Here is a 26,784-nt window from a genome sequence, read left to right as displayed (position 1 = left end):
TGTGCATGCCTTCACCCTCTCAATCAATACCCTCCCATATGATTTACCAGGAATACTCAACAAACTTTTTTTTTTTTTTTTTTTTTTTTTTTTATACTTTGTCGCTGTCTCCCGCGTTTGCGAGGTAGCGCAAGGAAACACACGAAAGAAATGGCCCAACCCCCCCCATACACATGTATATACATACGTCCACACACGCAAATATACATACCTACACAGCTTTCCATGGTTTACCCCAGACGCTTCACATGCCTTGATTCAATCCACTGACAGCACGTCAACCCCGGTATACCACATCGCTCCAATTCACTCTATTCCTTGCCCTCCTTTCACCCTCCTACATGTTCAGGCCCCGATCACACAAAATCTTTTTCACTCCATCTTTCCACCTCCAATTTGGTCTCCCTCTTCTCCTCGTTCCCTCCACCTCCGACACATATATCCTCTTGGTCAATCTTTCCTCACTCATTCTCTCCATGTGCCCAAACCACTTCAAAACACCCTCTTCTGCTCTCTCAACCACGCTCTTTTTATTTCCACACATCTCTCTTACCCTTACGTTACTCACTCGATCAAACCACCTCACACCACACATTGTCCTCAAACATCTCATTTCCAGCACATCCATCCTCCTGCGCACAACTCTATCCATAGCCCACGCCTCGCAACCATACAACATTGTTGGAACCACTATTCCTTCAAACATACCCATTTTTGCTTTCCGAGATAATGTTCTCGACTTCCACACATTCTTGAAGGCCCCCAGAATTTTCGCCCCCTCCCCCACCCTATGATCCACTTCCGCTTCCATGGTTCCATCCGCTGCCAGATCCACTCCCAGATATCTAAAACACTTCACTTCCTCCAGTTTTTCTCCATTCAAACTCACCTCCCAATTGACTTGACCCTCAACCCTACTGTACCTAATAACCTTGCTCTTATTCACATTTACTCTTAACTTTCTTCTTCCACACACTTTACCAAACTCAGTCACCAGCTTCTGCAGTTTCTCACATGAATCAGCCACCAGCGCTGTATCATCAGCGAACAACAACTGACTCACTTCCCAAGCTCTCTCATCCCCAACAGACATCATACTTGCCCCTCTTTCCAAAACTCTTGCATTTACCTCCCTAACAACCCCATCCATAAACAAATTAAACAACCATGGAGACATCACACACCCCTGCCGCAAACCTACATTCACTGAGAACCAATCACTTTCCTCTCTTCCTACACGTACACATGCCTTACATCCTCGATAAAAACTTTTCACTGCTTCTAACAACTTGCCTCCCACACCATATATTCTTAATACCTTCCACAGAGCATCTCTATCAACTCTATCATATGCCTTCTCCAGATCCATAAATGCTACATACAAATCCATTTGCTTTTCTAAGTATTTCTCACATACATTCTTCAAAGAAAACACCTGATCCACACATCCTCTACCACTTCTGAAACCACACTGCTCTTCCCCAATCTGATGCTCTGTACATGCCTTCACCCTCTCAATCAGTACCCTCCCATATAATTTACCAGGAATACTCAACAAACTTATACCTCTGTAATTTGAGCACTCACTCTTATCCCCTTTGCCTTTGTACAATGGCACTATGCACGCATTCCGCCAATCCTCAGGCACCTCACCATGAGTCATACATACATTAAATAACCTTACCAACCAGTCAACAATACAGTCACCCCTTTTTTAATAAATTCCACTGCAATACCATCCAAACCTGCTGCCTTGCCGGCTTTCATCTTCCGCAAAGCTTTCACTACCTCTTCTCTGTTTACCAAATCATTTTCCCTAACCCTCTCACTTTGCACACCACCTCGACCAAAGCACCCTATATCTGCCACTCTATCATCAAACACATTCAACAAACCTTCAAAATACTCACTCCATCTCCTCACATCACCACTACTTGTTATCACCTCCCCATTTGCGCCCTTCACTGAAGTTCCCATTTGCTCCCTTGTCTTACGCACTTTATTTACCTCCTTCCAGAACATCTTTTTATTCTCCCTAAAATTTGATGATACTCTCTCACCCCAACTCTCATTTGCCCTTTTTTTCACCTCTTGCACCTTTCTCTTGACCTCCTGTCTCTTTCTTTTATACATCTCCCACTCAATTGCATTTTTTCCCTGCAAAGATCGTCCAAATGCCTCTCTCTTCTCTTTCACTAATACTCTTACTTCTTCATCCCACCACTCACTACCCTTTCTAATCAACTCACCTCCCACTCTTCTCATGCCACAAGCATCTTTTGCGCAATCCATCACTGATTCCCTATATATATCCCATTCCTCCCCCACTCCCCTTGCTTCCATTGTTCTCACCTTTTTCCATTCTGTACTCAGTCTCTCCTGGTACTTCCTCACACAGGTCTCCTTCTCAAGCTCACTTACTCTCACCACCCTCTTCACCCCACCATTCACTCTTCTTTTCTGAAAACCCATACAGATCTTCACCTTAGCCTCCACAAGATAATGATCAGACATCCCTCCAGTTGCACCTCTCAGCACATTAACATCCAAAAGTCTCTCTTTCGCACGCCTGTCAATTAACACGTAATCCAATAACGCTCTCTGGCCATCTCTCCTCCTTACATACGTATACTTATGTATATCTCGCATTTTAAACCAGACATTCCCAATCACCAGTCCTTTTTCAGCACATAAATCTATAAGCTCTTCACCATTTCCATTTACAACACTGAACACCCCATGTATACCAATTATTCCCTCAACTGCCACATTACTCACCTTTGCATTCAAATCACCCATCACTATAACCTGGTCTCGTGCATCAAAACCACTAACACACTCATTCAGCTGCTCCCAAAGCACTTGCCTCTCATGATCTTTCTTCTCATGCCCAGGTGCATATGCACCAATAATCACCCATCTCTCTCCATCAACTTTCAGTTTTACCCATATTAATCGAGAATATACTTTCTTACATTCTATCACATACTCCCACAACTCCTGTTTCAAGAGTACTGCTACTCCTTCCCTTGCTCTTGTCCTCTCACTAACCCCTGACTTTACTCCCAAGACATTCCCAAACCACTCTTCCCCTTTACCCTTGAGCTTCGTTTCACTCAGAGCCAAAACATCCAGGTTCCTTTGCTCAAACGTACTACCTGTCTCTCCTTTTTTCACATCTTGGTTACATCCACACACATTTAGACACCCCAGTCTGAGCCTTCGAGGAGGATGAGCACTCCCCGCGTGACTCCTTCTTCTGTTTCCCATTTTAGAAAGTTAAAAAAAATACAAGGAGTGGAGGATTTCTGGCCCCCCGCTCCCGTCCCCTTTAGTCGCCTTCTACGACACGCGAGGAATGCGTGGGAAGTATTTTTTCGCCCCTATCCCCAGGGATAATATATGTATATATACATATATATATATATATATATATACATACACATACATACGCACATATACACACACACACACATATACATATATATACATATGAAAAATGTAAGAAATGATTTAGAAAACTGAAACTTCTAGCTTGAAATATATATATATATATATATATATATATATATATATATATATATATATATATATATATATATATATATATATATATATATATTTTTTTTTTTGCTTTGTTGCTATCTCCCGCGTTTGTGAGGTAGCGCAAGGAAACAGACGAAAGAAATGGCCCAACCCACCTCCATACACATGTATATACATACATCCACACACGCAAATATACATACCTACACAGCTTTCCATGGTTTACCCCAGACGCTTCAAATGCCCTGATTCAATCCACTACCAGCACGTCAACCCCGGTATACCACATCGATCCAATTCACTCTATTCCTTGCCCTCCTTTCACCCTCCTGCATGTTCAGGCCCCAATCACACAAAATCTTTTTCACTCCATCTTTCCACCTCCAATTTGGTCTCCCACTTCTCCTAGTTCCCTCCACCTCCGACACATATATCCTCTTGGTCAGTCTTTCCTCTTTCATTCTCTCCGTGTGCCCAAACCATTTCAAAACACCCTCATCTGCACTCTCAATCACGCTCTTTTTATTTCCACACATCTACTTACTCAATCAAACCACCTCACACCACACATTGTCCTCAAACATCTCATTTCCAGCACATCCATCCTCCTGCGCACAACTCTATCCATAGCCCACGCCTCGCAACCGTACAACATTGTTGGAACCACTATTCCTTCAAACATACCCATTTTTGCTTTCCGAGATAATGTTCTCGACTTCCACACATTCTTCAAGGTTCCCAGGATTTTCGCCCCCTCCCCCACCCTATGATCCACTTCCGCTTCCATGGTTCCATCCGCTGCCAGATCCACTCCCAGATATCTAAAACACTTTACTTCCTCCAGTTTTTCTCCATTCAAACTTACCTCCCAATTGACTTGACCCTCAACCCTTCTGTACCTAATAATTAACCTTGCTCTTATTCACATTTACTCTTAACTTTCTTCTTTCACACACTTTACCAAACTCAGTCACCAGCTTCTGCAGTTTCTCACATGAATCAGCCACCAGCACTGTATCATCAGCGAACAACAACTGACTCACTTCCCAAGCTCTCTCATCCCCAACAGACTTCATATATATATATATATATATATATATATATATTATCCTGGAGATAGGGAGAAAGAATACTTCCCACGCATTAATCACGTGTTGTAGAAAGCGAATAGAGGGGACAGGAGCGGGGGGACAGAAATCCTCTCTTCCTTGTATTTTAACTTTCTAAAATTGAAAACAGAAAGAGGCACGCGGGGAGTGCTCATCCTCCTCATAGGCTCAGATTGGGGTGTCTGAATGTGTGTGGATGTAACCAAGACGTGAAAAAAGAGAGATAGGTAGTATGTTTGAGGAAAGGAACCTGGATGTTTTGGCTCTGAGTGAAACGAAACTCAAGGGTAAAGGGGAAGAGTGGTTTGGGAATGTCTTGGGAGTAAAGTCAGGGTTAGTGAGAGGACAAGAGCAAGGGAAGGAGTAGCAGTACTTTTGAAACAGGAGTTGTGGGAGTATGTGATAGAATGTAAGAAAGTAAATTCTCGATTAATATGGGTAAATCTGAGAGTGGATGGAGAGAGATGGGTTATTATTGGTGCATATGCACCTGGGCATGAGAAGAAAGATCATGAGAGGCAAGTGTTTTGGGAGCAGCTGAATGAGTGTGTTAGTGGTTTTGATGCCCAAGACCGGGTTATAGTGATGGGTGATTTGAATGCAAAGGTGAGTAATGTGGCAGTTGAGGGAATAATTGGTATACATAGGGTGTTCAGTGTTGTAAGTGGAAATGGTGAAGAGCTTGTAGATTTATGTGCTGAAAAAGGACTGGTGATTGGGAATACCTGGTTTAAAAAGCGAGATATACATAAGTATACGTATGTAAGTAGGAGAGATGGCCAGAGAGCGTTATTGGAGTCTGTGTTAATAGACAGGCGCGCGAAAGAGAGACTTTTGGATGTTAATGTGCTGAGAGGTGCAACTGGAGGGATGTCTGATCATTATCTTGTGGAGGCGAAGGTGAAGATTTGTATGGGTTTTCAGAAAAGAAGACAGAATGTTGGGGTGAAGAGGGCGGTGAGAGTAAGTGAGCTTGGGAAGGAGACTTGTGTGAGGAAGTACCAGGAGAGACTGAGTACAGAATGGAAAAAGGTGAGAACAAAGGAGGTAAGGGGAGTGGGGGAGGAATGGGATGTATTTAGGGAAGCAGTGATGGCTTGCGCAAAAGATGCTTGTGGCATGAGAAGCGTGGGAGATGGGTTGATTAGAAAGTGTAGTGAGTGGTGGGATGAAGAAGTAAGATTATTGGTGAAAGAGAAGAGAGAGGCATTTGGACAATTTTTGCAGGGAAAAAATGCAAATGAGTGGGAGATGTATAAAAGAAAGAGACAGGAGGTCAAGAGAAAGGTGAAAGAGGTGAAAAAGAGGGCAAATGAGAGTTGGGGTGAGAGAGTATCATTAAATTTTAGGGAGAATAAAAAGATGTTCTGGAAGGAGGTAAATAAAGTGCGTAAGACAAGGGAGCAAATGGGAACTTCAGTGAAGGGGGCTAATGGGGAAGTAATAGCAAGTAGTGGTGATGTGAGAAGGAGGAGTGAGTATTTTGAAGGTTTGTTGGATGAGTTTGATCATAGAGTGGCAGATATAGGGTGTTTTGGTCGAGGTGGTGTGCAAAGTGAGAATGTTAGGGAAAATGATTTGGTAAACAGAGAAGAGTACTAAAAGCTTTGCAGAAGATGAAAGCCAGCAAGGCAGCAGGTTTGGACGGTATTGCAGTGGAATTTATTAAAAATGGGGGTGACTGTATTGTTGACTGGTTGGTAAGGTTATTTAATGTATGTATGATTCATGGTGAGGTGCCTGAGGATTGGCGGAATGCTTGCATAGTGCCATTGTACAAAGGCAAAGGGGATGAGAGTGAGTGCTCAAATTACAGAGGAATATGTTTGTTGAGTATTCCTGACAAATTATATGGGAGGGTATTGATTGAAAGGGTGAAGGCATGTACAGAGCATCAGATTGGGGAAGAGCAGTGTGGTTTCAGAAGTGGTAGAGGATGTGTGGATCAGGTGTTTGCTTTGAAGAATGTATGTGAGAAATACTTAAAAAAGCAAATGGATTTGTATGTAGCATTTATGGATCTGGAGAAGGCATATGATAGAGTTGATAGAGATGCTCTGTGGAAGGTTTTAAGAATATATGGTGTTTGAGGCAAGTTGTTAGAGGCAGTGAAAAGTTTTTATTGAGGATGTAAGGCATGTGTACGTGTAGGAAGAGAGGAAAGTGATTGGTTCTCAGTGAATGTAGGTTTATGGCAGGGGTGTGTGATGTCTCCATGGTTGTTTAATTTGTTTATGGATGGGGTTGTTAGGGAGGTGAATGCAAGAGTTTTGGAAAGAGGGGCAAGTATGAAGTCTGTTGTGGATGAGAGAGCTTGGGAAGTGAGTCAGTTGTTGTTCGCTGATGATACAGCGCTGGTGGCTGATTCATGTGAGAAACTGCAGAAGCTGGTGACTGAGTTTGGTAAAGTGTGTGAAAGAAGAAAGTTAAGAGTAAATGTGAATAAGAGGAAGGTTATTAGGTACAGTAGGGTTGAGGGTCAAGTCAATTGGGAGGTAAGTTTGAATGGAGAAAAACTGGAAGTAAAGTGTATTAGATATCTGGGAGTGGATCTGGCAGCGGATGGAACCATGGAAGCGGAAGTGAATCATAGGGTGGGGGAGGGGGCGAAAATTCTGGGAGCCTTGAAGAATGTTTGGAAGTCGAGAACATTATCTCGGAAAGCAAAAATGGGTATGTTTGAAGGAATTGCGGTTCCAACAATGTTGTATGGTTGCGAGGCGTGGGCTATGGATAGAGTTGTGCGCAGGAGGGTGGAGGTGCTGGAAATGAGATGTTTGAGGACAATATGTGGTGTGAGGTGGTTTGATCAAGTAAGTAATGTAAGGGTAAGAGAGATGTGTGGAAATAAAAAGAGTGTGGTTGAGATAGCAGAAGAGGGTGTTTTGAAATGGTTTGGTCATATGGAGAGAATGAGTGAGGAAATATTGACCAAGAGGATATATGTGTGAGAGGTGGAGCGAATGAGGAGAAGTGGGAGACCAAATTGGAGGTAGAAAAATGGAGTGAAAAAGATTTTGAGTGATCGGGGCCTGAACATGCAGGAGGGTGAAAGGCGTACAAGGAATAGAGTGAATTGGAACGATGTGGTATACAGGGGTCGACGTGCTGTCAATGGATTGAACCAGGGCATGTGAAGCATCTGGGGTAAACCATGGAAAGTTGTGTGGGGCCTGGATGTGGAAAGGGAGCTGTAGTTTCGGTGCATTATTACATGACAGCTAGAGACTGAGTGTGAACGAATGGGGCCTTTGGTGTCTTTTCCTAGCGCTACCTCGCACACATGAGGGGGGAGGGGGTTGTTATTCCATGTGTGGCGGGGTGGCGATGGGAACAAATAAAGGCAGACGGTATGAATTATGTACATGTGGATATATATATATATATATATATATATATATATGTCTCTGTGTGTATATATATATGTGTACATTGAGATGTATGGGTATGTATATTTGCGTGTGTGGACGTGTATGTATATACATGTGTATGTGGGCGAGTTGGGCCATTCTTTTGTCGGTTTCCTTGCGCTACCTCGCTAACGCGGGAGACAGCGACAAAGCAAAATAAATAAAATAAATAAGTATATATACATATATATATATATATATATATATATATATATATATATATATATATATATATATATATATATATATATATAATGTATATATATGCGTAAGACAAGGAAGCAAATGGGAACTTCAGTGAAGGGCACAAATGGGGAGGTGATAACAAGTAGTGGTGATGTGAGGAGATGGAGTGAGTATTTTGAAGGTTTGTTGAATGTGTTTGATGATAGAGTGACAGATATAGGGTGTTTTAGTCGAGGTGGTGTGCAAAGTGAGAGGGTTAGGGAAAATGATTTGGTAAACAGAGAAGAGGTAGTAAAAGCTTTGCGGAAGATGAAAGCCGGCAAGGCAGCAGGTTTGGATGGTATTGCAGTGGAATTTATTAAAGATGGGGGTGACTGTATTGTTGACTGGTTGGTAAGGTTATTTAATGTATGTATGATTCATGGTGAGGTACCTGAGGATTGGCAGAATGCTTGCATAGTGCCATTGTACAAATGCTAAGGGGATAAGAGTGAGTGCTCAAATTACTGAGGTATAAGTTTGTTGAGTATTCCTGGTAAATTATATGGGAGGGTATTGATTGAGAGGGTGAAGGCATGTACAGAGCATCAGATTGGGGAAGAGAGCCGTGTGGTTTCAGAAGTGGTAGAGGATGTGTGGATCAGGTGTTTGCTTTGAAAAATGTATGTGAGAAATACTTAGAAAAGTAAATGGATTTGTATGTAGCATTTATGGATCTGGAGAAGGCATATGATAGAGTTGATAGAGATGCTCTGTGGAAGGTATTAAGAATATATGATGTGGAAGGCAAGTTGTTAAAAGCAGTGAAAAGTTTTTATCGAGGATGTAAGGCATGTGTACGTTTAGGAAGAGACGGAAGTGATTGTTTCTCAGTGAATGTAGGTTTGCGGCAGGGGTGTTTATGTCTCCATGGTTGTTTAATTTGTTTATGGATGGGGTTGTTAGGGAGGTGAATGCAAGAGCTTTGGAAAGAGGGGCAAGTATGCAGTCTGTTGTGGATGAGAGAGCTTGGTAAGTGAGTCAGTTGTTGTTTGCTGATGATACAGCGCTGGTGGCTGATTCATATGAGAAACTGCAGAAGCTGGTTACTGAGTTTGGTAAAATGTGTGAAAGAAGAAAGTTGAGAATAGATGTGAATAAGAGCAAGGTTATTAGGTACAGTAGGGTTGAGGGTCAAGTCAGTTGGGAGGTAAGTTTGAATGGAGAAAAACTGGAGGAAGTAAAGTGTTTTAGATAAATGGGAGTGGATTTGGCAGCAGATGGAACCATGGAAGCGGAAGTGAATCATAGGGAGGGGGACGGGGCGAAAACTCTGGGAGCCTTGAAAAATGTGTGGAAGTCGATAACGTTATCTCAGAAAGCAAAAATGGGTATGTTTGAAGGAATAGTGGTTCCAACAATGTTGTATGGTTGCGAGGCGTGGGCTATGGATAGAGTTGTGCGCAGGAGGATGGATGTGCTGGAAATGAGATGTTTGAGGACAGTATGTGGTGTGAGGTGGTTTGATCACGTAAGTAATGTAAGGGTAAGAAAGATGTGTGGTAATAAAAAGAGTGTGGTTGAGAGAGCAGAAGAGGGTGTTTTGAAATGGTTTGGTCGCATGGAGAGAATGAGTGAGGAAAGATTGACCAAGAGGATATATGTGTCAGAGATGGAGGGAACAAGGAGAAGTGGGAGACCAAATTGGAGGTGGAAAGATGGAGTGAAAAAGATTTTGAGTGATCGGGGCCTGAACATGCAGGAGGTTGAAAGGCGTACAAGGAATAGAGTGAATTGGAACGATGTGGTATACCGGGGGTCGACGTGCTGTTAATGGATTGAATCAGGGCATGTGAAGCGTCTGGGGTAAACCATGGAAAGTTGTGTGAGGCCTGGATGTGGAAATGGAGCTGTGGTTTCGAGCATTATTACATGACAGCTAGAGACTGAGTGTGAATGGATGAGGTCTTTGTTGTCTTTTCCTAGCGCTACCTCGCACACATGTGGGGGGAGGGGGATGTTATTTCATGTGTGGCGAGGTGGCGATGGGAATGAATAAAGGCAGACAGTATGAATTATGTACATGTGTATACATGTATATGTGTGTGTGTGTGTGTATATATATATGTATACGTTGAGATGTATAGGTATGTATATTTGCGTGTATGGACGTGTATGTATGTACATGTGTATATGAGTGGGTTGGGCCATTCTTTCATCTGTTTCCTTGTGCTACCTCGCTAACGCGGGAGACAGCGACAAAGCAAAATGAATAAATAGATAAGATATATGCCTGGTGATAGGGGAGAAAGAGTACTTCCCACACATTCCTCACATGTCGTAGAAGGTGACTAAAGGGGACGGAAGTAGGGGGCTAGAAACCTTACCTTTCTTGTATTTAAACTTTCTAAAAGGGGAAATAGAAGAAACACAGGAAGTGCTCATCCTCCTCAAAAGCTCAGATTGGGGTTTCAAAATGTGTGTGGATGTAACCAAGATGAGAAAATAGGAGAGAATGGTAGTATATTTGAGGAAAGGAACCTCGATATTTTGGCTTTGAGTGAAATGAAGCTCAATGGTAAGGTGGAATGTTTTGAGAGCAAAGGCAGGGGTTGCTGAGAGGACAAGAGCTAGGGAAGGAGTAATACTGAAACAGGAGTGGTGAAAGTATTTGATAGATTGTAAGAAAGTAAACTCTAGATTGATATGGGTAATACTGAAAGTAGATGGAGAGAGATGGGTGATTAATTGTGCATATGCACCTGGGCATGAGAAGAAAGATCAGGAGAGGCAAGTGTTTTGGGAGCAGGTGAGTGAGTGTGTTAGTATTTTTGATGCACGAGACCGGGTTATACTGATGTGTAATTTGAATGCAAAGGTGAGTAATGTGGCAGTTGAGGGAATAATTGGTGTACATGGGGTGTTCAGTTTTGTAAATGGAAATTTATGAAGAGCTTGTGGATTTGTATGCTGAATAAGGACTTGTGATTGGGAATACCTGGTTTGAAAAGAGATATACATAAGTATACACATGTAAGTAGGATAGATGACCAGAGAACGTTATTGGATTAGGTATTAATTGATAGGCACCTGAAAGAGAGACTGTTGGATGTTAATGTGCTGAGAGGTGCAACTGGAGGGATATCTGATCATTATCTTGTTGAGGCAAAGGTGAAGATTTGTAGAGGTGAGAGTAAGTGAGCTTGGGAAGGAGACTTGTGTGAGGAAGTACCAGGAGAGACTGAGTGCAGAATGGATAAAGGTGAGAGCAAATGACGTAAGGGGAGTGGGGGAAGAATGGGATGTATTTGGGGAAGCAATGATGGCTTGCGCAAAAGATGCTTGTGGCATGAGATGTGTGTGAGGTGGGCAGATTAAAATGGGTAGTGAATGGTGGGATGAAGAAGTAAGATTATTAGTGAAATGGAGGAGAGAGTCATTTGGACAACTTTTCCAGGGAAATAGTGCAAATGACTGGGATATGTATAAAAGAAAGAGGCAGGAGGTCAAGAGAAAGGTGCAAGAGTTGAAAAAGAGGGCAAATGAGAGTTGGGGTGAGAGAGTATCATTAAATTTTATGGAGAATAAAAAGATGTTTTGGAAAGAGGTAAATAAAGTGCATAAGACAAAAGAACAAATAGGAACATTGGTGAAGGGGGCTAATGGGGAGGTGATAACAAGTAGTGGTGATGTGAGAAGGAGATGAAGTGAGTATTTTGAAGGTTTGTTGAATGTGTTAGATGATAATGTCAGATATAGGGTGTTTTGGTCAAGGTGGTGTGCAAAATGAGAGGGTTAGGGAGAATGATTTGGTAAACAGAGAAGAGGTAGTAAAAGCTTTGCAGAAGATGAAAGCTGGCAAGGCTGCAGGTTTGTATGGTATTGCAGTGTTGTTGACTGGTGGGTAAGGATATTTAATGTATGTATGACTCATTGTGAGGTGCCTGAGGATTGGCAGAATGTATGCATAGTTCCATTGTACAAAGGCAAAGGGGATAAAGGTGAGTGCTCAAATTATACAGGTATAAGTATGTTGATTATTCCTGGGAAATTATATAAGAGGGTATTGATTGAGAGGGTGAAGGCATGTACAGAGCATCAGATTAGGGAAGAACAGTGTGGTTTCAGAAGTGGTAGAGGATGTGTGGATCAGGTGTTTGTTTTCAAGAATGTATGTGAGAAATTCTTAGAAAAGCAAATGGATTTGTATGTAGCATTTATGGTTCTGGAGAAGGCATATGATGTAGTTGATAAAGATTCTCTGTTGAAGGTATTAAGAATATATTGTGTGGGAGGCAAGTTGTTAGAAGCAGTGGAAAGTTTTTATCGAAGATGTAAGGTATGTGTACGAGTAGGAAGAGAGGAAAGTGATTGGTTCTCAGTAACTGTCGGTTTGCGGCAGGGATGTATGATGTCTCCATGGTTATTTAATTTGTTTATGGGTGAGGTTTTTAGGGAGGTGAATGCAAGTGTTTTGGAGAGAGGAGCAAGTATGCAGTCTGTTGTGGCTGAGAGAGCTTGGGAAGCAAGTCAGTTGTTGTTCGCTGATGATCCAGCGCTGGTGGCTGATTTGGATGAGAAACTGCATAAGGTGGAGACTGAGTTTGATAAAGTGTGTGAAAGAAGAAAGCTGAGAGTAAATGTGAATAAGAGCAAGGATACTAGGTTCAGTAGGGTTGAGGGGAAAGTCAATTGGGAGGTAAGTTTAAATGGAGAAAAACTGGAGGAAGTGAAGTGTTTTAGATATCTGGGAGTGGATCTGGCAGCGGATGGAACCATGGAAGTGGAAGTGAGTCAAAGGGTGGGGGAGGGGGTGAAAGTTCTGGGAGCGTTGAAAAATGTGTGGAAGTTGAGAACATTATCTCCGAATGCAACAATGGGTATGGCTGAAGTAATAGTGGTTCCAACAATGTTATATGGTTGTGAGGCGTGGGCTAGAGTGGTGCGGAGGAGGGTGGATGTGTTGGAAATGAGATGTTTGAGTATGATATGTGGTGTTTGATGGTTTGATTGAGTAAGTAATGAGAGGGTGAGAGAGATGTGTGGTAATAAAAATAATGTGATTGAGAGAGCAGAAGAGGGAGTTTTGACATGGTTCGGTCACATGGAGAGAATGAGTGAGGAAAGATTCACAAAGATGATATATGTGTCAAAGGTGTAGGGAACAAAGAGAAATGGAAGACCAAATTGGAGGTGAAAGAATGGAGTGAAAAAGATTTTGAGCGATCAGGGCCTGAATATGTAGGAGGGAGAAAGATGTGCAAGGAATAGAGTGAACTGGAACAATGTGGTTTGCCAGGGTCGACATGCTGTCAATGGATTGAGCCAGGGTATTTGAAGTGTCTGGGGTAAACCATGGAAAGTTTTGTGGGGCCTGGATGTGGAAAGGGAGCTGTGGTTTCAGTGCATTATACATGACAGTTTGAGACTGAGTGTGAATGAAAGTGGCCTTTGTTGTCTTTTCCTAGCGTTACCATGCATGCATGTCGGGCAAGGGGGTTGTCATTTCATGTGTGAAAGGGTGGCAACGGGAATGAATAATGGCAGCAAATATGAATTTTGTACATGTGTATATATTTATATGTCTGTGTATGTATATATATGCATACGTTGAGATGCATAGGTATGTATATGTGCATGTGTGGATGTGTATGTATATACATGTGTATGTGGGTGGGTTGGGCCATTCTTTCGTCTGTTTCCTTGCTCTCCCTCTCTAATGCGGGAGACAGCGACAAAGTATGATAAATATATATATATATATATTTTTTTTTTTTTTTTTTTTTTTTTTATACTTTGTCGCTGTCTCCCGCGTTTGCGAGGTAGCGCAAGGAAACAGACGAAAGAAATGGCCCAACCCCCCCCCCCCATACACATGTACATACACACGTCCACACACGCAAATATACATACCTACACAGCTTTCCATGGTTTACCCCAGACGCTTCACATGCCTTGCTTCAATCCACTGACAGCACGTCAACCCCTGTATACCACATGACTCCAATTCACTCTATTTCTTGCCCTCCTTTCACCCTCCTGCATGTTCAGGCCCCGATCACACAAAATCTTTTTCACTCCATCTTTCCACCTCCAATTTGGTCTCCCTCTTCTCCTCGTTCCCTCCACCTCCGACACATATATCCTCTTGGTCAATCTCTCCTCACTCATTCTCTCCATGTGCCCAAACCATTTCAAAACACCCTCTTCTGCTCTCTCAACCACGCTCTTTTTATTTTCACACATCTCTCTTACCCTTACGTTACTTACTCGATCAAACCACCTCACACCACACATTGTCCTCAAACATCTCATTTCCAGCACATCCATCCTCCTGCGCACATCTCTATCCATAGCCCACGCCTCGCAACCATACAACATTGTTGGAACCACTATTCCCTCAAACATACCCATTTTTGCTTTCCGAGATAATGTTCTCGACTTCCACACATTTTTCAAGGCTCCCAAAATTTTCGCCCCCTCCCCCACCCTATGATCCACTTCCGCTTCCATGGTTCCATCCGCTGACAGATCCACTCCCAGATATCTAAAACACTTCACTTCCTCCAGTTTTTCTCCATTCAAACTCACCTCCCAATTGACTTGACCCTCACCCCTACTGTACCTAATAACCTTGCTCTTATTCACATTTACTCTCAACTTTCTTCTTCCACACACTTTACCAAACTCAGTCACCAGCTTCTGCAGTTTCTCACATGAATCAGCCACCAGCGCTGTATCATCAGCGAACAACAACTGACTCACTTCCCAAGCTCTCTCATCCCCAACAGACTTCATACTTGCCCCTCTTTCCAGGACTCTTGCATTTACCTCCCTTACAACCCCATCCATAAACAAATTAAACAACCATGGAGACATCACACACCCCTGCCGCAAACCTACATTCACTGAGAACCAATCACTTTCCTCTCTTCCTACACGTACACATGCCTTACATCCTCGATAAAAACTTTTCACTGCTTCTAACAACTTTCCTCCCACACCATATATTCTTAATACCTTCCACAGAGCATCTCTATCAACTCTATCATATGCCTTCTCCAGATCCATAAATGCTACATACAAATCCATTTGCTTTTCTAAGTATTTCTCACATACATTCTTCAAAGCAAACACCTGATCCACACATCCTCTATTTCCCGCGATAGCGAGGTAGCGTTAAGAACAGAGGACTGGGCCTTTGAGGGAATATCCTCACCTGGAACCTCTTCTCTGTTCCTTCTTTTGGAAAATTAAAAAAAAAAAAAAAACGAGAGGGGAGGATTGCAAGCCCCCCGCTCCCTTCCCTTTTAGTCGCCTTCTACGACACGCAGGGAATACGTGGGAAGTATTCTTTCTCCCCTATCCCCAGGGATATATATATATATATATATATATATATATATATATATATATATATATATATATATATATATATATATATATATATATATATATTATCCCTGGGGATAGGGGATTAAGAATACTTCCCACGTATTCCCTGCGTGTCGTAGAAGGCGACTAAAAGGGGAGGGGGCGGGGGGCTGGAAATCCTCCCCTCTCTTTTTTTTTAAATTTTCCAAAAGAAGGAACAGAGGGGGCCAGGTGAGGATATTCCAAAAAAGGCCCAGTCCTCTGTTCCTAACGCTACCTCGCTAACGTGGGAAATAGCGAATAGTTTAAAAAAAATATATATATATATATATATATATATATATATATATATTTCAATTTCTTTCATGTATTTCCTTGCGCTACCTCGCTAATGCGGGAAGCAGCAAAAAAGTGTGAAAATAGATAAATAGAATATGTATATATATATATCTATATCTATATATATATATATATATATATATATATATATATATATATATATATATGGCCAGCAAGGCAGCAGGTTTGGATGGTATTGCAGTGGAATTTATTTAAAAAGGGGATGACTGTATTATTGACTGGTTGGTAAGGTTATTTAATGTATGTATGACTCATGGTGAGGTGCTTGAGGATTGGCGGAATGCGTGCATAGTGCCATTGTACAAAGGCAAAGGGGATAAGAGTGAGTGCTCAAATTACAGAGGTATAAGTTTGTTGAGTATTCCTGGTAAATTATATGGGAGGGTATTGTTTGAGAGGATAAAGGCATGTACAGAGCATCAGATTGGGGAAGAGCAGTGTGGTTTCAGAAGTGGTAGAGGATGTGTGGATCAGGTGTTTGCTTTGAAGAATGTATGTGAGAAATACTTAGAAAAGCAAATGGATTTGTATGTAGCATTTATGGATCTGGAGAAGGCATATGATAGAGTTGATAGAGATGCTCTGTGGAAGGTATTAAGAATATATGGTGTGGGAGGCAAGTTGTTAGAAGCAGTGAAAAGTTTTTATTGAGGATGTAAGGCATGTGTACGTGTAGGAAGAGAGGAAAGTGATTGTTTCTCAGTGAATGTAGGTTTGCGGCAGGGGTGTGTGATGTCTCCATGGTTGTTTAATTTGTTTATGGATGGGGTTGTTAGGGAGGTGAATGCAAGAGTTTTGGAAAGAGGGGCAAGTATGAAGTCAGTTGTGGATGAGAGAGCTTGGGAAGTGAGTCAGTTGTTGTTCGCTGATGATACAGCGCTGGTGGCTGATTCATGTGAGAAACTGCAGAAGCTGGTGACTGAGTTTGGTAAAGTGTGCGAAAGAAGAAAGTTAAGAGTAAATGTGAATAAGAGCAAGGTAATTAGGTACAGTAGGGTTGAGGGTCAAGTCAATTGGGAGGTAAGTTTGAATGGAGAAAAACTGGAGGAAGTAAAGTGTTTTAGATATCTGGGAGTGGATCTGGCAGCGGATGGAACCATGGAAGCGGAAGTGGATCATAGGGTGGGGGAGGGGGCGAAAATCCTGGGAGCCTTGAAGAATGTGTGGAAGTCGAGAACATTATCTCGGAAAGCTAAAATGGGTATGTTTGAAGGAATAGTGGTTCCAACAATGTTGTATGGTTGCGAGGCGTGGGCTATGGATAAAGTTGTGCGCAGGAGGATGGATGTGCTGGAAATGAGATGTTTGAGGACAGTGTGTGGTGTGAGGTGGTTTGATCGAGTAAGTAACGTAAGGGTAAGAGAGATATGTGGAAATAAAAAGAGCGTGGTTGAGAGAGCAGAAGAGGGTGTTTTGAAATGGTTTGGGCACATGGAGAGAATGAGTGAGGAAAGATTGACCAAGAGGATATATGTGTCGGAGGTGGAGGGAACGAGGAGAAGTGGGAGACCAAATTGGAGGTGGAAAGATGGAGTGAAAAAGATTTTGTGTGATCGGGGCCTGAACATGCAGGAGGGTGAAAGTAGGGCAAGGAATAGAGTGAATTGGATCAATGTGGTATACCGGGGTTGACGTGCTGGCAGTGGATTGAATCAGGGCATGTGAAGCGTCTGGGGTAAACCATGGAAAGCTGTGTAGGTATGTATATTTGCGTGTGTGGACGTATGTATATACATGTGTATGGGGGTGGGTTGGGCCATTTCTTTCGTCTGTTTCCTTGCGCTACCTCGCAAACGTGGGAGACAGCGACAAAGAAAAAAAAAAAATATATATATATATATATATATATATATATATATACATATATATATATATATATATATATATATATATATATATATATATATATATATATATATATGTATATATATATATATATATATATATATATATATATGTATGTATTATCCCTGGGGAGAAAGAATACTTCCCACGTATTCCCTGCATGCTGTGGAAGGCAACTAAAAGGGGAGGGAGCGGAGGGCTGTAAATCCTCTCCTGTTGTTTTTCATTTTCTAAAAGAAAGAACAGAGAAGGAGGCCAAGAGAGGATTTCCTCCAAAGGCTCAGCCCTCTGTTCTTAACGTTACCTCGCTAATGTGGGAAAAGGCAAATAGTATGGAAAAAAAAGAATATATATATATATATATATATATATATATATATATATATATATATATATATATATATATATATCACCTTGGGGATAGGGGAGTATGAATACTTCCCACATATTCCCTGCATGTTGTAAAAGGTGACTGAAAAGGGAGGGAGTTGGGGGCTGTAAATCCTCCCTTCCATAATTTGATTTTCCAAAAGAAGGAACAGAGAATGGGGCCAAGTGAGAATATTTCCTCTAAGGCTCAGTCCTCTGTTCTTACCACCCCATCGTTAACACAGGAAATTTTGAATCAGTATAAAAAAATTTATATATGTGTGTGTGTGTGTATGTGTGTAAAGGGGTTATTTAGAATGAAATAGGATGAGGGAAAGCAATCCATGTCTTGGGAGCAGGAAGTATGGAATTATATTGATGTTACCTATGATGGTGTAAGAGGGATTAGGAAGACTGGAGACTTTTCTTCTGTGACCACCCCACCAGGAGGTGGTTTCCCAGGGGGAACAAAGCCTCATAGATTGCTAGTAGAGAGGAAGCAGTTGATTTAATGGTTAAAGTTGATATGGATAAATTGAGGATTGAGTACATTATCTGAAACAAGTGTTGTGAAATGGTTTAGCAAATTAGTTGATGAACTAAAGTGACATGGACATATGGAGATGAGAGAAGAAGAGAGAGTGAATGAAAAATGAATTTCTGTGTGTAGTATTAAGTAATACAGTAAAAGAGTTCATAGGAAGAACAATGTGTGAAAATATATGCCTTTAATGCACATCTTGATGATTACATTAGTAGAAGTATGCAGAAATCATAGTATATCAAGTAGTTTGTGTGTGGGTCATACTATTTCATTACATGAGTTTGCATATAGAATGTAGATAGATATGGTGAAAGAATGAAGTACCCTTTTTCTGTAACAGTATTGTTGATTCCTGTTCCAGTTACGGTATCAGTGAGTTGGGAGTTTGGTGGAAGGATGTGCTTTCATCCACTTGTTTGTATCTCCTAACTTGTAAACCCAAGGCAGAGCATGATCCAGACATAGCTGCAGCGGTAGGTATTACTCATCATTTTTTCCTGTTTGTATTTTGATTGCACCCTTGCTATTTGTATATATATATATATATATATATATATATATATATATATATATATATATATATATATATATATATATATATATATATTATTTTTTTTTTTATTTATTATACTTTGTCGCTGTCTCCCGCGTTTGCGAGGTAGCGCAAGGAAACAGACGAAAGAAATGGCCCAACCCCCCCCATACACATGTATATACATACGTCCACACACGCAAATATACATACCTACACAGCTTTCCATGGTTTACCCCAGACGCTTCACATGCCCTGCTTCAATCCACTGACAGCACGTCAACCCCGGTATACCACATCGCTCCAATTCACTCTATTCCTTGCCCTCCTTTCACCCTCCTGCTTGCTCAGGCCCCGATCACACAAAATCTTTTTCACTCCATCTTTCCACCTCCAATTTGGTCTCCCTCTTCTCCTTGTTCCCTCCACCTCCGACACATATATCCTCTTGGTCAATCTTTCCTCACTCATCCTCTCCATGTGCCCAAACCACTTCAAAACACCCTCTTCTGCTCTCTCAACCACGCTCTTTTTATTTCCACACATCTCTCTTACCCTTACGTTACTTACTCAATCAAACCACCTCACCCCACACATTGTCCTCAAACATCTCATTTCCAGCACATCCATCCTCCTGCGCACAACTCTGTCCATAGCCAACGCCTTGCAACCATACAACATTGTTGGAACCACTATTCTTTCAAATATACCCATTTTAGCTTTCCGAGATAATGTTCTCGACTTCCACTCATTCTTCAAGGCTCCCAGGATATATGTATATGTATATATATATATATATATATATATATATATATATATATATATATATATATATATATATATATATATATATATGTGGTTTCGGTGCATTATTACATGACAGCTAGAGACTGAGTGTGAACGAATGGGGCCTTTGTTGTCTTTTCCTAGCATTACCTCGCACCCATAAGGGGGGGAGGGTGTTGTTATTCCATGTGTGGTGGGGTGGCGATGGAAATGAATAAAGGCAGACAGTATGAATTATGTACATGGGTATATATGTATATGTCTGTGTGTGTATATATATGTGTACATTGAGATGTATAGGTATGTGTATGTGCTGTGTGTGGACGTGTATGTATATACATGTGTATGTGGGTGGGTTGGGCCATTCTTTCATCTGTTTCCTTGCGCTACCTCGCTAACGCGGGAGACAGCAACAAAGCAAAATAAAATATATATATATACATATATTATCCCTGGGGATAGGGGAGAAAGAATACTTCCCACGTATTCCCTGCGTGTCGTAGAAGGCGACTAAAAGGGGAGGGAGCGGGGGGCTGGAAATCCTCCCCTCTCACTTTTTTTTTTAATTTTCCAAAAGAGGGAACAGAGAAGGGGCCCAGGTGAGGATATTCCCTCAAGGGCCTAGTCCTCTGTTCTCAACGCTACCTCGCTAATGCGGGAAATGGCGAATAGTATGAAAGAAAGAAAGAAAGATATATATATATATATATATATATATATATATATATATATATATATATATATATATATATTTGGGGAATCAGTGATGGATTGTGCAAAAGATGCTTGTGGCATGAGAAGAGTGGGAGGTGGGTTGATTAGAAAGGGTAGTGAGTGGTGGGATGAAGAAGTAAGAGTATTAGTGAAAGAGAAGAGAGAGGCATTTGGATGATTTTTCCAGGGAAAAAATGCAATTGAGTGGGAGATGTATAAAAGAAAGAGACAGGAGGTCAAGAGAAAGGTGCAAGAGGTGAAAAAGAGGGCAAATGAGAGTTGGGGTGAGAGAGTATCATTAAATTTTAGGGAGAATAAAAAGATGTTCTGGAAGGAGGTAAATAAAGTGTGTAAGACAAGGGAGCAAATGGGAACTTCAGTGAAGGGCGCAAATGGGGAGGTGAAAACAAGTAGTGGTGATGTGAGAAGGAGATGGAGTGAGTATTTTGAAGGTTTGTTGAATGTGTTTGATGATAGAGTGGCAGATATAGGGTGTTTTGGTCGAGGTGGTGTGCAAAGTGAGAGGGTTAGGGAAAATGATTTGGTAAACAGAGAAGAGGTAGTAAAAGCTTTGCGGAAGATGAAAGCCGGCAATGCAGCAGGTTTGGATGGTATTGCAGTGGAATTTATTAAAAAAGGGGGTGACTGTATTGTTGACTGGTTGGTAAGGTTATTTAATGTATGTATGACTCATGGTGAGGTGCCTGAGGATTGGCGGAATGCGTGCATAGTGCCATTGTACAAAGGCAAAGGGGATAAGAGTGATTGCTCAAATTACAGAGGTATAAGTTTGTTGAGTATTCCTGGTAAATTATATGGGAGGGTATTGATTGAGAGGGTGAAGGCATGTACAGAGCATCAGATTGGGGAAGAGCAGTGTGGTTTCAGAAGTGGTAGAGGATGTGTGGATCAGGTGTTTGCTTTGAAGAATGTATGTGAGAAATACTTAGAAAAGCAAATGGATTTGTATGTAGCATTTATGGATCTGGAGAAGGCATATGATAGAGTTGATAGAGATGCTCTGTGGAAGGTATTAAGAATATATGGTGTGGAAGGCAAGTTGTTAGAAGCAGTGAAAAGTTTTTATCGAGGATGTAAGGCATGTGTACGTGTAGGAAGAGAGGAAAGTGATTGGTTCTCAGTGAATGTAGGTTTGCGGCAGGGGTGTGTGATGTCTCCATGGTTGTTTAATTTGTTTATGGATGGGGTTGTTAGGGAGGTGAATGCAAGAGTTTTGGAAAGAGGGGCAAGTATGAAGTCTGTTGTGGATGACAGAGCTTGGGAAGTGAGTCAGTTGTTGTTCGCTGATGATACAGCGCTGGTGGCTGATTCATGTGAGAAACTGCAGAAGCTGGTGACTGAGTTTGGTAAAGTGTGTGAAAGAAGAAAGTTAAGAGTAAATGTGAATAAGAGCAAGGTTATTAGGTACAGTAGGGTTGAGGGTCAAGTCAATTGGGAGGTGAGTTTGAATGGAGAAAAACTGGAGGAAGTGAAGTGTTTTAGATATCTGGGAGTGGATCTGGCAGCGGATGGAACCATGGAAGCGGAAGTGGATCATAGGGTGGGGGAGGGGGCGAAAATTCTGGGAGCCTTGAAGAATGTGTGGAAGTCGAGAACATTATCTCGGAAAGCAAAAATGGGTATGTTTGAAGGAATAGTGGTTCCAACAATGTTGTATGGTTGCGAGGTGTGGGCTATGGATAGAGTTGTGCGCAGGAGGATGGATGTGCTGGAAATGAGATGTTTGAGGACAATGTGTGGTGTGAGGTGGTGTGATCGAGTAAGTAACGTAAGGGTAAGAGAGATGTGTGGAAATAAAAAGAGCGTGGTTGAGAGAGCAGAAGAGGGTGTTTTGAAATGGTTTGGGCACATGAAGAGAATGAGTGAGGAAAGATTGACCAAGAGGATATATGTGTCGGAGGTGGAGGGAACGAGGAGAAGAGGGAGACCAAATTGGAGGTGGAAAGATGGAGTGAAAAAGATTTTGTGTGATCGGGGCCTGAACATGCAGGAGGGTGAAAGGAGGACAAGGAATAGAGTGAATTGGAGCGATGTGGTATACCGGAGTTGACGTGCTGTCATTGGATTGAATCAAGCCATGTGAAGCGTCTGGGGTAAACCATGGAAAGCTGTGTAGGTATGTATATTTGCGTGTGTGCACGTGTGTATATACATGTGTATGGGGGGGGGTTGGGCCATTTCTTTCGTCTGTTTCCTTGTGCTACCTCGCAAACGCGGGAGACAGCGACAAAGTGTAATAAAAAAGATAATATATATATATATATATATATATATATATATATATATATATATATATATATATATATATATATTGAATTGGAGCGATGTGGTATACCGGGGTTGACGTGCTGTCAGTGGATTGAATCAAGGCATGTGTATGGGGGTGGGTTGGGCCATTTCTTTCGTCTGTTTCCTTGCGCTACCTCGCATATGCGGGAGACAGCGACAAAGCAAAAAAAAAAAAAAAAAAATTTATTTTATTTATTTGTTTTGCTTTGTCGCTGTCTCCCGCGTTAGCAAGGTAGCGCAAGGAAACAGACGAAAGAATGGCCCAACCCGCCCACATACACATATATATACATACATGTCCACCCATGCATAATATACATACCTATACATCTCAATGTACACATATATATACACACACAGACATATACATATATACACATGTACATAATTCATACTGTCTCCCTTTATTTCTTCCCATCGTCACCCCACCATACATGGAATAACAACCCCCTCCCCCCTCATGTGTGCGAGGTAGCGCTAGGAAAATCACCAAAGGCCCCATTCGTTCATACTCAGTCTCTAGCTGTCATGTAATAATGCACCGAAACCACAGCTCCCTTTCCACATCCAGGCCCAACACACTTTGCTTGGTTTACCCCAGACGCTTCAGATGCCCTGGTTCAATCCATTGACAGCACGTCGACCCCGGTATACCACATCGTTCCAATTCACTCTATTCCTTACACGCCTTTCACCCTCCTGCATGTTCAGGCCCCGATCACTCAAAATCTTTTTCACTCCATCTTTCCACCTCCAATTTGGTCTTCCACTTCTCCTCGTTCCCTCTACCTCTGACACATATATCCTCTTGGTCAATCTTTCCCCACTCATTCTCTCCACGTGACCAAACCATTTCAAAACACCCTCTTCTGCTCTCTCAACCACACTCTTTTTATTTCCACACATCTCTCTCACCCTTACATTACTTACTCGATCAAACCACCTCACACCACATATTGTCCTCAAACATCTCATTTCCAGCACATCCACCCTCATGCGCACAACTCTATCCATAGCCCACGGTTCGCAACCATACAACATTGTTGGAACCACTATTCCTTGAAACATACCCATTTTTGCTTTCCGAGATAATGTTCTCAACTTCCAAACATTCTTCAAGGCTCCCAGAATTTTTGCCCCTCCCCCACCCTATGATTCACTTCCACTTCCATGGTTTCATCCGCTGCCAGAGCCACTCCCAGATATCTAAAACACTTCACTTCCTCCAGCTTTTCTCCATTCAAACTTACCTCCCAATTGACTTGACCCTCAACCCTACTGTACCTAATAACCTTGCTCTTATTCACATTTACTCTTAACTTTCTTCTTTCACACACTTTACCAAACTCAGTCACCAGCTTCTGCAGTTTCTTACATGAATCAGCCACCAGCACTGTATCATCGGCGAACAACAACTGACTTTCTTCCCAAGCTCTCTCATCCCCAACAGACTTCATACTTGCCCCTCTTTCCAAAACTCTTGCATACACCTCTCTAACAACCCCATCCATAAACAAATTAAACAACCATGGAGACATCACACACCCCTGCCAAAAACCTACATTCACTGAGAACCAATCACTTTCCTGTCTTCCTACACGAACACATGACTTACATCCTCGATAAAAACTTTTCACTGCTTCTAACAACTTGCCTCTCGCACCATATATTCTTAATACCTTCCACAGAGCATCTCTATCAACTCTATCATATGCCTTCTCCAGATCCATAAATGCTACATACAAATCCATTTGTTTTTCTAATTATTTCTCGCATATATTCTTCAAAGCAAACACCTGATCCACACATCCTCTTCCACTTCTGAAACCACACTGCTCTTCCCCAATCTGATGCTCTGTACATGCCTTCACCCTCTCAATCAATACCCTCCCATATAATTTACCATGAATACTCAACAAACTTATACCTCTGTAATTTGAGCACTCACTCTTATCCCCTTTGCCTTTGTACAGTGGCACTATGCAAGCATTCCGCCAATCCTCAGACACCTCACCATGAATCATACATACATTAAATAACCTTACCAACCAGTCAACAATACAGTCACCCCCTTTTTTAATAAATTCCACTGCAATGCCATCCAAACCTGCTGCTTTGCCGGCTTTCATCTTCCGTAAAGTTTTACTACCTCTTTTCTATTTACCAAATCATTTTCCCTAACCCTCTCACTTTGCACAACACCTCGACCAAGACACCCCACATCTGCCACTCTATCATCAAACACATTCAACAAACCCTCAAAATACTCTCTCCATCTCCTTCTCTCATCACCACTACTTGATAATACCTCCCCATTTGCCCCCTTCACTGAAGTTCCCATTTGCTCCCTTGTCTTACGTACTTTATTTTCCTCCTTCCAAAGCATCTTTTTATTCTCCCTGACATTTAATGATACTCTCTCACCCCAACTCTCATTTGCCCTCTTTTTATCTCTTGCACCTTTCTCTTGACCTCCTGCCTCTTTCTTTTATACCTCTCCCACTCATTTGCATTTTTTCCCTGCAAAAATCGTTCAAATGCCTCTCTCTTCTCTTTTACTAATAATCTTACTTCTCCATTCCAACACTCACTACCTTTTTTAATCCACCCACCTCCCACGCTTCTCAAGCTACAAGCATCTTTTGCGCAAGCCATCACTGCTTCTCTAAATACATCCCATTCCTCCCCCACTCCCCTTACCTCCTTTGTTCTCACCTTTTTCCAATCTGTACTCAGTCTCTCCTGGTACTTCCTCATACAAGTCTCCTTCCCAAGCTCACTTACTCTCACCACCTTCTTCATCCCAACATTCTCTCTTCTTTTCTGAAAACCCCCACAAATCTTCACCTTTGCTTCCACAAGATAATGATCAGACATCCCTCCAGTTGCACCTCTCAGCACATTAACATCCAAAAGTCTCTCTTTCATGCGTCTATCAATTAACACATAATCCAATAACGCTCTCTGGCCATCTCTCCTACTTACATACGTATACTTATGTATATCTCGCTTTTTAAAGCAGGTATTCCCAATCACCAGTCCTTTTTCAGCACATAAATGTACAAGCTCTTCACCATTTCCATTTACAACACTGAACACCCCATGTATACCAATTATTCCCTCAACTGCCACATTACTCACCTTTGCATTCAAATCACCCATCACTATAACCCGGTTTCGTGCATCAAAACCACTAACACACTCATTCAGCTTCTCCCAAAACGCTTGGCTCTCATGATCTTTCTTCTCATGCCCAGGTGCATATGCACCAATAATCACCCATCTGTCTCCATCAACTTTCAGTTTTACCCATATCAATCGAGAATTTACTTTCTTACATTCTGTCACATACTCCCACAACTCCTGATTCAGGAGTAGTGCTACTCCTTCCCTTGCTCTTGTCCTCTCACTAACCCCTGACTTTACTCCCAAGACATTCCCAAACCACTCTTTGCCTTTACCCTTTAGCTTCGTTTCACTCAGAGCCAAAACATCCAGGTTCCTTTCCTCAAACATACAACCTATCTCTCCTTTTTTCTCATCTTGGTTACATCCACACACATTTAGACACCCCAATCTGAGCCTTCGAGGAGGATGAGCACTCCTCGCGTGACTCCTTCTTCTGTTTCCCCTTTTAGAAAGTTAAAATACAAGGAGGGGAGGGTTTTTGGCCCCCCGCTTCCGTCCCCTTTAGTCGCCGTCTACGACTATATATATATA

General features: G+C 41.8%; 1 protein-coding gene across 1 annotated transcript in view; it reads left to right on the top strand.

Moving 5' to 3' along the window:
* LOC139764960 (intermembrane lipid transfer protein VPS13A-like) overlaps positions 1-26,784 on the top strand; it is a 1,504,808-nt gene that overhangs the window by 690,333 nt on the left and 787,691 nt on the right. The window contains 1 exon segment of the mRNA XM_071692018.1: positions 19,084-19,195. Coding sequence (XP_071548119.1) covers positions 19,084-19,195 — 112 coding nt within the window.

The sequence above is a fragment of the Panulirus ornatus genome, chromosome 52 (assembly GCF_036320965.1).
Source record: "Panulirus ornatus isolate Po-2019 chromosome 52, ASM3632096v1, whole genome shotgun sequence".
Lineage (NCBI taxonomy): Eukaryota > Metazoa > Arthropoda > Malacostraca > Decapoda > Palinuridae > Panulirus > Panulirus ornatus.
This window is presented reverse-complemented; position numbering and strand designations above follow the sequence as displayed.